Below are 13,367 nucleotides of genomic sequence, written 5' to 3'. Positions count from 1 at the left end.
TTATATTCTTCAAGCAACGCTGTAAGCCAATTGTGGTTTCTTGTCTAAAATGCCCTAAGATATGATACAGGGAAGATTTTCTTGCATTTCTTCCTTAGGAAGCACTCTGCAGGATCTTGGCTTTTCTGTTCTAAGGTGCTTCTCACCTTGACAAATGTGAGCTTGCAGATACAAACGCTGCTTTTGGTGTTTCTAATGGTCACTTCGCCATAATGCTCGATCCACCTTCGCCCACTGAGGATGTTGTGGATGCATGTGGTGACTTTATTCCACACGTAGTAATCTCCGTACCTGCAAAGAATACAGCACTGAACAAAAGTAATGGACACAGACATATCACTGTTCCTACAAGAGAGAATGTTTTTTGGGTAAAAACTTCCTTTCCCCTCACTTCCCCTCATTTCTTAAAAACTTCTGTGTAGTCATAAATAGGCATGACACGATTCATTGAGTTAAGGAATGAACAATGAGTGTTCTCTATGGAACTAACGCTGCTAAGTTCAACAATGCCTCTTTTCTGCCCCCTGGGACTAAGAGTATGCTCGGGATACAGTGACAGGTATGCAAACACTGAAAAAAGTCAAGTATCGTGAGGGCTACTATTTGCAACTGAACACAGCATCATGAGCAGAAGGGGGGTTAGTCCTCAGCTTTGCGGAAACATGGAGTGATTATCAAGCAAGAGGTACCAGACGAGGCTGGCTCTGTAGGTTTGTGGTGGGTGGTGGGCACTGTGTATGGGGGGAAAACCTCTACGAGGCACAAGGCGAGAAGAACCCGGTATCTGGGGTCTTGTTAAGGGTGTGCTCCAGGTCATGAGGAGGGCAGGGAAGACATTTAATGACCTACTGGAGAGTCCCCATTTCCCGGCAGGTCATGAGTACTTGTGGAAGGATCCAGGGGAAGAAGCACAATCAGATACACATCTGAGAACAATGACTCCCAGAAAACTCTCATAGTATACGGTCCCAATAAAGGTTAAGATGGAGTCATTCTTTAGGAAGGAGGTGAGAAGGCGAACAAGCCCATCTAGTGCACAAATACAATATATATTCTGGGGAATGATGCACAGAATTTCTGCCAAGTCGTGAAATGTCATGTCACAAATCAGATGTAAGTGGATACATTAGTATTTTTTCAAGTACAATTATATTTCATAACGAAATAAAACACTTCTAAGGCCCAACTGGTGTGAAACAGGTATTAGAGACACCTGGGAAAACTATTCTTCATGAATTTTCACTTATTGAAAGTTTATCTCTTTCATCTCACCTTTCTTCATATCCAGTTTGTCAGTAGGTTGTGTGTGCACATGCATGCCTACGTATGCATATGCATGCACGTGTGTGCTTATGCGTGTGTGTACACAGGTGCATGGGCATGTGTGTGGAGGTCACAGGGTAGCCTCAGGTTCTGGTCTTTGCCTCCCACTCAGAGACAGGGTCACTCTTGTTTCTCTGCTGCATACTGCAGGCTAGCTGGCCTACGTTTTCTGAGGATTCTCCTGTCTCCACTTCTTATCTTCCCACAGCAGCACTGGATTACAGACACTCATGCCATGTATATAGATTCTGGGGATTCGAACTCAGGTCCTCACATTCCTGCTGAAGTGGTTATATATATCAAGCCATCTCTTTATCTCCAAACCCCAGCACATCCTACCACCCAAGTAGATAAAACCCAAATCAACCAAACAACCAAAAAGCAACAAAATCATATCTTTGTCTTCAATACAAACCAAGTAATTTAAAAATATTCATAGCCCATCTCTTCTAAATTTTTTTTTATATAGAATATGGTATAAAAGAATTACATCGTTACTTTTTTTTTTAATAAATAACTTAGAAACTGAAAATAGGTTCTTTATCTAAACAAGATAGATATAAAAGTGAAATTATAAATAGTATAGAAAAGAATCTGGTAAAGGGAGAGCTTGCTAATACAAATGCAGATTAAAATGTTGGTGAGAACATGGCAGGTAGCTGCTTTGGGCTGATCAAAAGAAGGATGCCAGGAGAGAAGCAGGAAGCTGGGGTACATGGGCTAAGACTGTTTTTGTTGAAGCCCGTCCTGAAAGAATTGTGCTGAAGGTAACAGAGGCTTTGGGCACATAGGGAACTGGACCCTTTGAGCCTTTCGGCATACCCACTTGGACTGCAAGAGCAGCTAAGAAGCCCGAGAGGAGAGGGGAGCAACCTACTTTGGAAGCGTAACATTCAGGGTTCCAACAGGCAGGATTTCCATCGACTTTCCCCAGAATTTGTTTTTCCATCTGATATCTAGATGAGACAATGAGGGGACAGAAATTCAATGCTCCACATCCAATCAGGTCTGTAAAAACTAATACTGGGATTGTAGTTTACAAAACACTTTTGTAATTATAACTGATTCTGTACTATTATTTAACATCACAAAGACCTGAAAATAGCCAAGGTGAAAATACTGTGATTCTTTCCAGATTCATTATTTCTCCCTTCATAACCATGCTCCCTATTTGTTTCCATTTAATGAAACAAATTCCAGAAGCCAGAATAGAATGCGTTACAGGTGGGAGGTACTCACATATGCATATGAACATAGACCTTAGGGTGCACTGATCCCCAGATAATAATAGATGCTAAGTTTGGACTAAATGAAAAAATAGTCACCATATATATCAAGCCTGAAGTATATGTAAAAATAACTGCAGTATGGTAATACCACTGACTTATAAAACATCTCCCCCTTATACACACAGGAGTTAGGTCTGAGGAGAACAGCAAAAGATAAAAAAATAAACTAAAATCTTTATATAGAGATAGTGAGGATTTATGAGCACATGGGATGAACTTAATAAATATGTCTGTCTCTACACTGGCTGAGACACACAGCCCGAGGCCCAGCACTTTCTAACGCATTCCCGAACTGGCTAAGACACAACCAGAGGCTCACCACTTCCTCTTATTCAATGGCTTTATATTTCCACATGGAGACTCAGATCTACCTGCAAATCTGTAATAATCCACCTCATCCCATTTGGATAAACAAAGGAAGCTTAGGGCTGTCTTCATAGAATTTCTGACTCTGGCTTATAACCAAGAATGATCCTCTTATTTTGCCATAGAGTTCAGGTACAGTACTGTCATTTGTGCTGTTGAGTTAAGGCAATGCTTCCTGTGAGCCACAAAGCACCTTCCACATGCAAAGGTCTATTTGACACTTAATAGTCAAGTCAGCAAATGCATTCTTTTTTCCTAAGGGGTTTTTGAAACTTTATTTTAGGTAAAACTGAAAAATTGCACCACAGCAATGAGCCTTAATTAGGAGAGACTTTATTTCAAAGCCCCAGCTCCAAAGAGTCAAAAGACCATGAATCACTTTAGTGTTTAAATTGTTGCTGTTAGGGGGAGGGGGTGTTCCAGAACATCTATATGTTATACCACAGTCTGCCGATGGCTGTGTCTCTTACATAAAAAGTGCAAGATATTTGCATATAAAAGACATACTGCTCTCTTATACTTGAAATTATCTCTGGATTACCTGTAAGAACTAACCCAATGTCGGTCTTTAGGAAATGGTTGTTTATTGTTACATTTCTTGGGGGAATAACAGAAAACTATTCTGCATATGATCAGTATGGAAGTTTTTCTGAGCGCTGTTCATCTAGGTTGGCTGACTCTGCAAATGCTCGTGGACATGTTGGTTGACCAGATGCCTAGACAGATGTGCCAGTTAGCATTCCTTTGGCCAGTGAAAATCTCTGCACATACTCCAAGAGCAGAGGGCAAGAGACATCAGAGCCATAGTACAGAGGCCCACAAGGGATGCGACAAGGTGAGGGTTCTAGGCTGGAATGGGCAACATGGAGCTGATGTTCTGCAGGCTCGGCATCTCATTGCCAAGACAACATGGCTGCATAGTAAGCTGGAAATTTCAATTTCTCAGGATGATCCCTACCAGCATTTACTAATAGTCTCTGAGCTCCCAAGGCAGCAATCACACTGAGCACAGTGTACTTTCATAGCTAGACATTTTCCACAGTCTTATACATTTGGCTTTCAATTGTAATTGAAATACAAACCTTGCCAGAAGACAAAGTTCTTCGATTCACAGTGACAGGCAGAAATGGGTGGATGATGGCTAACCTGGTAATTTAAGAGAGGGAGAAAGAATGAGAGAGAGAGAGAGAGAGAGAGAGAGAGAGAGAGAGAGAGAGAGAGAGAGAGAGAGAGAGAGAAATGATGTTAGTATTCCAACTGCTATAAATGATGTTTTTGTTTTTTGTGACAGGGTCTCATGTAGCTCAGGCTGGCTTCAAACTTACAGCTAAGACTGGCCTTGAACTTGTGATCCTGCTGCCTCCACCCAGTGCTGTGATTACATGCATACATCATCAACATCAACAATATTATTTTAAAAAATAAAATCATCCCCCCCATGACAACTAGAATACCCAGTTCTAATAATAAATTCACCCCAAAACTATAAGTAAGTCGTTAATATTTAAGACATGGGTAAACACAGAGAACCCACATACACTTAGAGGGGATGATGAGGCAATTAAATTATGTATTTCTCTTAACTGGTAAGATAGCTTGTCCCAGTCACACAGTTATTAGAGCTTTTCTCTTCACTAAACTGCCCTCTGAACTTGGACGGCAACCTCACTTACTTGTTCTGAGAAGAACCGGAAGCCCTTATCTTCTCTTATGCATTCATAGGTCTCCCCCAGGACAGGGTTGAATGGTTTGCTTCCTGCTCTGAAATAGGTGGAGCAATACCCTGAGACTGCAAAAGCAGCAACGAGAACCTGCGAAGACATCGAGAAAGGAGCATGATGGAGGAGACCACTCCAGGGCCGTGTGTCTCTACCCCTACAGGACACACGCACTCCATGTTGAGGGGTGCTGATCTGACGATGCCTGTATTTTCAATTACTTGACTCTTCATCAATGCACAGGAAGGGATAAGTTAAACTACCCCTGTGAGAAGTGTCAGGCAACTGAAGTCAAATGCTCTTCATTCATGTGCCCACCCGATTTCCTGACTATCACAGATGTCAAAGGTTCTGGAAGCCAGTTTTGTTAGCCATGTCGTGGGCACACCCTTAGCCCCACAGGCATGAAGGTGTGGCTGCTGGTGCTGGTTAGAGCAGAGGTCAAGGTTTCCAGCCTTATGGAGTAGAGGGCAAAGTACCAACAGCAAGTTGCTTGCTTAGAACTATGCCCCTGAACAGATGGGCTCTCCTGGCACACGGGAGTAGCTGACAAAGCAAGGTTCGGCAAACTTTTGACCTCCAAGGAGGTTTTAACCTCTTTGCCAAACTCTAGGGAACACTCTAGACCAGCAGGTGTCCCCAACCTGCAGCTCAAGGTCAACATGCATCTCAGGATAGCTATGAATGAGGCCCAACATGTTTGCAAATTGACTCCATATGGCAATGTCTCGGGCTGAGACCCCTGTGGGCATCTAGGCCATGGAAAATTCACAACATAAGTAGTTTCCAATAAGAGTATCTAGAAATTTCTGGTCCTGCTTGGTTATGCACACAGACCAAATCTTCTCGAATACCTAACACAGCGAGACTGTTACACCAACAGAAAGGTTGTCTACAGGATGGCTGCAGCCTACCTAGCTCAGGTCCTCAATGAGTCCTGCCCTGCCCTCCATTACCATCCTCTCATAGGGGTCATCCGTCTCCGAGGCCTTGTCCAGGAGCTCGCTGTACTCCATTTCTTCACAGAGGTGCTGCAGTGTGTTGAGTGGCTCGTTGAGCTCCACAGGCATGGAGACCTTGGACAGGTCTTTGCCAATGTTGTTTCTCAAGATATTCCACAGGTTAATGTTACTGGTGTCAGGGCAAGGAGCAGGCAGGCACGTGCGGCGGCCGTTCCTGAAGGCACCTCCTGTGAGCTCCCCATTCAGGACTGGCAGGGGAAGAAGTACAGTGAGTGAAGCCTCCCCTCTCTGGTTTCACAAAATCAGAGTGGAAAGGAGAACCCTTTCATAGAATTCTGATTGTAATACATCTAATCACAGCCTCTTTCATACATAGGATCATTTCTATATGAAGTTGAGAACAAATGTGCAAAACATCAGAGTAGGCTTTAAGTGAAGTTTTAAATATACTCAAACATTATTTAAAAACTAACACACACTCTGTCTCTGTGTGTGCGCGCGCACACATACTTGTGCGTGCGTGCGTGCGTGCGTGCGTGTGTGTGTGTGTGTGTGTGTGTGTGTGTGTGTGTGTGTGTGTATTTCAACAAGAGAGATTTGACATTTGGGTCTGAACAAGAGGTCAAGTTTCTCTACTTAACCACACACCCAACAGATTTTTACAATAGCACACCCTGACAGATTCTACCCCTAACTAACTGAAAGGGGATAACTGGAGCAGAAGGGCTGACTGGCTAGTGATTCCCCGGGCTGTGATCCAGCATGTAGACAGAACAAACTGGACACTCAAATGATGCGTACTTTGCCGAGAAATATTGTCCGCGACACTGGTGTTGTCTTCAGATATGTTATCACTCACGTCGCTGATGTAGGACTCATCATCAGAAGCCTAAGGGAGCAAGGAGAGGGAGGTGATGAGAATGTTCCTCAGGCTTCTGGCCTTGAGAGCTCCCATCATCAAAAGGTAAAAAGTAGCAAAGTTGTTCACATGAGAAGCAGACACCACAGTGAAGACATACTTGGCTCAGGGAATACTCGAGTATCTTCTACAAGGTGCTAGGGAGGAGCTGCTGTTTTGAAGCCACTCCTTCTTAGTTAAGGTGGGAAGCCGGGGGAGGCTAGAACACTTAATTATGGAAAACACAGTACACACATACATACATAAAAGAACGTGTGACTCCACACAGAGGACTCCAGATAGGCTACTCAGACTTACTGAGCAGAGGGCATGGGAGGTGTCTGAGAGAGAACAGGAGTTGCCTAGTCATTATGAGAGGGAGAGGCCCAGGAAGAGGCAAAAGCAGGAACCATTAGGGAAGCATTTACCCAAGGACCTCTGGGAAGTTAAGAGTGGCTGTGACTGAGTGTAGGGAGACAGGAAAGGGCATGGCAGTGACAGCAGGCTTTTCATGCCAACCTGCAGGGTCATTAAAACCCAACAAACTAAGGGAGTGTACACAGAGTCAAGACTCAGTTTTCCAGAAGATGCTTACAGCCCTCTTTAGGGAGGTGAGATGAGAAGATGCTCCACAGATCTAGGGAAGAAACTCTAGAGTCTGACAGCTATTGGGAGGTTGGGGAAAAGATCAAACATTAAGTCATTCTCTTCATGAATGGAGCAACAAGGAAACCCGTGGAGGTGGGGACAGAGCTCAATGGCAGACTGCCTGACTACCACGCCTAAGTTCTAGGTTCAGTCCCAAATACTGCAAAAACACATAAACAGACAAACTAAAATGACACCCAAATTAAGGGCAAAATAAGATTAAGGAACAACGTGATGTACAGAGAGTTGGAGCAGTTAAGAAAGGGCACTAAGCCACAAGCGGAACTGGGAAACCAAGGTCTCCAATACAGGCAGGAAAATGATACTCTTTACTCTGTCTTCAAGGTGTAAATAGCAGTGTCCTCTCTGAGCACAAAACCAAAACACACCTACTGTAAAATATCAGCAAGTACATGAGGGCACACAGGGTTTGAAAATCATCTGCAGCTGCCAGTACAGGCCCATTCAGATAGGCTTCATCCTCCGAATCTTAAAATGTCAGCATAAACACACACTGTATGTGTCTTTACCTACTAACAAAGAAGATCACATTTTGTGTGTTTGGCCATTTGTTTTGGCTTGGTGCAGTGGGATGTCCTTCTGTATGTTGTAAATATGTGTTGCTCTCATTGGTTGATAAGGCAGTTTTGGCCAATAGGGAGGCAAGATGAGGTTAGGCAGTACAATCAAACTGAGGACAGAGATGAAGAAGGGCGGAGTCAGGCCAGATGCTAGCCAGCCGCTGAAGAAGCAAGACATGTAGAAAATGAGGTAACAAGCCACAAACCATGTGGCAAAGCACAGATAAGAAATATGGGTTAATTTAAATGTAGAGCTAGCTAGTAATAAGCCTGAGCCATTGGCCTAGCATTTATAATTATATATAAGCCTCTGAGTGGTAATTTGGGAAATGACTGCCGAGTGTAATCAGGCGGATGGGACAAAAAGCTCTGCCTCCAGTTACAGGCTTGGTGCTTTGAGCCAGAGTCTTGTTAGAAATCTCTGGCTGGTCATGAACTCATTATGTAGAATAAACTGGACCACTCATGGTGAGCCTCCTCCCTGTGCTTCCCAAGTGCTGGGATTATAGTAATGCTCACCATGTCTGGATCTTAGTTTTGTGGTGTTCTGGGCACATTTCCCTGACAAGAGACAAAGCTCTTCATCTGTATTTGGAAAGGCAGCACATTTCATTGTGCACTGAGGGATATGGAGATGAACCAGAATGTAAATGTCTTTCAACAGTCTTCTGTCATCATATATCTTGCATTTTACCTAGTTTGCAACTTTTTATTTTTAATTTAAGGGAGAAAGGGTTTATGTGGCATACAACTCCTGGTTATGGTCCATCATTGCAGAAAAGTCATGGTAGGAACTTGAAGCCGCTGCCTGCTTTCCCAGTCAAGAGCAGACAGGATAAATGTACGCATGCTTGCTGGTGTCCAGTCCCATTCTTACACTTAAACAGTACAAGACCCAAGCCCAGGGAGCAGGCCACCCATAATGGATGAGTCTTCCAATTTTTTCTTTTAACTTTTTATTGATTCTTTGTGGATTTCGCATCCTGCACCCAATCCTACTAGTTTCCCCATCCCTTTGTACCTGCCCTTACAACCTCCTCCCTCTCCCTGAATGAAATAAAATTAAAAAAATAATCTCATCATGGAAGCTGTAGTATGTCATAGTGAGTCACATACCCTTTATTCCATATATCTTTACTTGCAAATGTTCATTGCAAAGAGTCACTGGTCTGGTTTGAGGACTCTGGCTTCTACCACACTATCAATACAGGGCCTTCACTGGGACTCCTTGTGGATATCCTGTTGTTGCCCCATGTCATGGAGGTCCTGCAGCTTTGAATCTGCAGGACTGGCCCCTTCACGTGCTCTGGCAGTTCATAGATGGGGTGGATGTTGGGGTGGGCCAACTCATCGCCCTGGATCTGGACCAGGCTGAGTGGTTGGTCAGCCTGCCAGCTCTCCTGCATCCTTACCACCACAGTGAGCTCTTCAGCACTGCCCTGGCTAGCTCACCCAATGCTGCAGGCAGCAAGGGGAGGGGCCAACTCTGTGCAGCCATTGATATCAACGTGGTCCCAGGCAGCAGTCTAAACCAGGGGCATCCACATGGCCTTTGGTAGTAACATGGACCATGGACATCGACACAGACCCTAGCTGCTGCTTGGTCATGGGCCTATACGTGGCCCACAGCAGCAGCACGGGCCGGGACTTCACCATGGCCTCAGGTGGCTTTGCAAGCTATTCACATCAGACTGTTCCTCTCCACCCTTGAGTCTCCAGATTTGCCTCTCTTCATACTGCACAAACTGTTATGCTTCTCTTTCCCATCTCTCTGCCCCTTACTTGCACACTGTAGTGGCTCCTGCTGTGGGTGGGCCACATATTGGGCAGGGTCTCTGGCTGCCTTCAAGTGTTTGTCAAATCCAAAGCTTGACAGGAAATAAATCTCTGGCCCAAGTCAGATGTAGCACAGTAAAACTGCAGTTCAACCTAAGCGTTGTCAAGTCTCCTAGTTGAACCACCACCACAGCTAGAAAGATTAGCAGTCAGGCCACGGATGAGAAGTAAACACAGCAGGACATGTCCAGTCAGTCGTCCCCATTCTGCAGACACTGCTCTTCTTCCTGGCCTAGGATGCGGCTCTGGGAGTCACAGCGACTCACTCAGTGGTCGGTTTTCTCAAAGGAAGAAGGCACAGGGCCACTAGCTCTTGCCTTTGTTACTGGCTCTCTTGATGGGCAGTGTGAGCCACCTTTTCCCAAGGAGCAGGAACAGCAACTGCCTCACTTCATAGGGCACTAACCACTTGTCTCCACCACCTCTTTGCTCTCTTCTTTCTCTCCCATCACTCCACCATCTACTAACTCACTTCCCACAGTGCCCTGCTGGGAGTGGGGCTGAGGTGTTTACCTCAACCCTTAGTGTTCTGTTGTCTAGGTGCTTCCCGGTGTCCAGGATCTGTTTCTTGATGATCCCAGTCATGGTGCCTATTGGGCTCGAGAGTTGCTCTCTCTGTTCCTCACAGCCTCCTCTCATCACAGTGGTCCTCTCTAGATCCCGCCTCACCAGGCCAGAAGAGAGGTGCTCACTCCCGGGAGAAACCAGGGCCCTGGCTGAGGCTACAGCTGATGTTGTAAAGAGCCTGGAGCAAGATGCTCAGGCTGCGTTGGCCACCAGTGACCGCCATCTTGATTCTCCTCAACTCATTTTTTTTTTAACTTTATGCCAGCATTTTGCTATTGAAAGTTTTAAATTTGAATATAATATAAACTAGTAGGACTAGGGAAATAGCTAAGTGATAGTTTACCTAGCATGTACAAGGCCCTGAGTTTGATCTCCTGCACTGCTAAAAATAATTTAGTCTATTTTTAATTTCTAATATTTCTAGATTTATTGATGATTTTTAGATTAGGGTTGAGGGGCTGAGCTGTCGGTAGAGTGCTTGCTATACAAACATAAAGAGCTGAGGTCAGATTCCCAGGACCCATGTGAAAACTGGGTGTGGTGAATGGACCTGAACTCACTGCAACGGAAGAGAGGAGACAGGCAGAGTCCCAGAGCTGGCCAGCCAGCCTAGCCAAACCGATGAACACCAGGGCTCAGGGAGAGAGTGTGCCTCAAAAAATTAGATGGAGGGAAACTGAGGAAGGTACTGGAAGTTGACCTCTGGCTTTTACACATGCAAGTGCATGCACACAAACAACACACCCAGAGGCATACACATACAAGAGCACATATACACACATTCCTTCCCTTCACTCACACACTAAGTAAATAAAAATCAGGGTTGAAGAGTTCATTCAATACTTCTGCTTCTAGAGTTCACACATTTCATGTGATAAACCCTGACAGAGGGACTGCATTCATGGGTTAGAATAATAAGAGAGTTGCTTTTGCATGTGAAGCCTATTAACGTGGCAAATTAAGAATTTTTTTTTTCTGATTCATATTCTCCCTCTGTACTTTGTCTCTACAGTTCTCACTAACTGAAAGAGAACTAGAGGGAACACCACCATGCTCAGTAAAGCTGAGTTTTTTAGCTTCTCTTCCACCCAGTTTCTCTAGAAGAAGCCAATCTCCCTGATTACAGATGAGGAGACAAGTGCCTACCAGAACGCAATGTGTATCACGAGCACGCTTATTGTTAGCATTTGTTAAGGAAACAGCCACACTTAAGCATGCTATTCCTCTTTGGTTTCCGATCTCTCCCAAACTGTGCCATAAATGATACAATATCGCCGGTGTAGAATTCGAGGTGGCAGTGGACCCGGGTCAGAGGTGGGCATGTCATAAGTTGGTGCAGTAACTGGGGCTGGGCTATTTGCTGTGGTCCTCTCACGTGGTCCTATGCATAGGTCAAGCCCCTGAGGTGCTACCAAGGGCTGTCTTCTTCCCCGTGAACTCAAAGTGCTGGAGCCAAATATTTCTGTGTTGAACTTCAGGGTTCAAAAACAGTTCAGGAACTATTTTCCAAATGTAACTAGGTGTGTCCCTGCAGACACGAATTCTAAAGCAGACACTAGGCTGGTAGAGCATTCTGGAAAGAAGTAGGCCATCTTTAAAACCCAAGGATGTAGCTTTTAGTAGACAATTTTCTTAAAAGGATCTGAGGACTCATTAAGTAAATGCACTGGTGGTAGATACCGCATCCCTAGTCAGGGAAATTTTGATGTGGGCACTTCTCAGAAGAATTAGTGGATGAATGGCCTGAAAGAACTCTTTCCTTTATTGCATTAGTAAATACTTATTGAGTGCCAGTTCTGAATTCACTAGACTGTTCTAGAGACCTTCGTGGAACCTGTATTCTAGAGGTGCAAACACATAAAAAATGAAATGGATGAAACATATTGCGTTGGAGAGCGATAGCCGGGAGGGAGACATAAACAAGGCACACCAGAGGGCTGAATGTTGGGGGAGATAACATACATTTCTCTGGGAGAAATGCTCCAGCCAGCACAGGTGGCCAGTGCAGAGGACCCAGCTCCACTGGTAGATGCGGTACAAGATACACAACCTGCGTGGACCCTGCAGCTGTTACCGGAATTCACACACCCATGCTTGGCTCACAAGGTGGGCTTGCCAAGACTGTCAGTGTAAAGGCTTGAGGAGCCTTCTAGGGGGTTCTCATCAGGAGGAAACTCAAGAGACTGGAACAGATTAGATTGACCTAGGAGCCACACCTTAACTAAAGGGGAGGGATAACCCTGAAAACTATTATTTGAGTTTATTTCCTGGCTCCCACCTCATTATTGTGGTACAGGAAGGAGATATGAATAAAAGCCACTATTTCTGGAAGCCTCTAAAACACAGGGCACAAGGATAATATGCAGTCCAGTTCTTTCCAGTGTGGGTGGTACAAAAGACTACTTCTCTTTGTTACGAGGGACAATACGATGTCTTTAGCAAATTGATAACTCCGGGAATCACTCCTTTGGCTGTTGGAAGGATCTAGAACAAAAAGGAACATGAGGCTGCACCTGAGTACGGAGACCAGATTATTAACATTTTTGTGTGACAGCTAAATTGTGGTCGTAAGCATACTGGGGATTGGGACAGATCAGATTTCCTTGTAGACATATTAAGTTGCCCAGCAGAGATGGTTTTCTAATTCTCTCACCCTTTCTGAATTACCAAATGGTCCCTGCAATGAACTCTGTTACCAATGGTTTGGTTACTTTGCCACATATATATGTGTTTGATTATTTCCCTTTATCCATCCAAGTTAAGTGCCCCTGAATTGCAGCCCGGAAGCACTGTGAAGTGCTCAGGAAATGGGAAGCATCACGGTGGCTTACACACCTTGGCTCTGCTATAAGGTGAGCATCTTTCTGTGACGTAAACAAACATATCCAGCAGCCTGACGTCCCAGAGTCTGACGGTCTTTACCCAAACTCGCAGTCCCAAGCAAACGAAATGGATGGACACACCTGGGAACCTTACCTCGTTCTCTGAGGAACTTGCAGACAGGAGCACCTCTTGGGCGTCGAAGAACTCTGACACAGATTCTGACATGGAGAGGCGGCTCTCATTGGCCACCTGCTGGGACAGAGGGAGGTTGACATGGATTTGCTCGCCAGCCTGCGGAAGAAAGACACGTAGGACAGAATCATGTTTTGCTTCCTAGTAGCACTGCTATTCTCTAG

General features: G+C 44.8%; 1 protein-coding gene across 1 annotated transcript in view; it reads right to left on the bottom strand.

Moving 5' to 3' along the window:
* Positions 1 to 13,367, bottom strand: part of Osbpl6 (oxysterol binding protein like 6) — a 189,729-nt gene that overhangs the window by 10,258 nt on the left and 166,104 nt on the right. The window contains 7 exon segments of the mRNA XM_037204898.1: positions 147 to 291; positions 2,201 to 2,279; positions 4,061 to 4,124; positions 4,652 to 4,789; positions 5,653 to 5,906; positions 6,460 to 6,547; positions 13,165 to 13,302. Coding sequence (XP_037060793.1) covers positions 147 to 291; positions 2,201 to 2,279; positions 4,061 to 4,124; positions 4,652 to 4,789; positions 5,653 to 5,906; positions 6,460 to 6,547; positions 13,165 to 13,302 — 906 coding nt within the window.

The sequence above is a fragment of the Peromyscus leucopus genome, chromosome 4 (assembly GCF_004664715.2).
Source record: "Peromyscus leucopus breed LL Stock chromosome 4, UCI_PerLeu_2.1, whole genome shotgun sequence".
NCBI classification, from domain to species: Eukaryota; Metazoa; Chordata; class Mammalia; order Rodentia; family Cricetidae; genus Peromyscus; species Peromyscus leucopus.
This window is presented reverse-complemented; position numbering and strand designations above follow the sequence as displayed.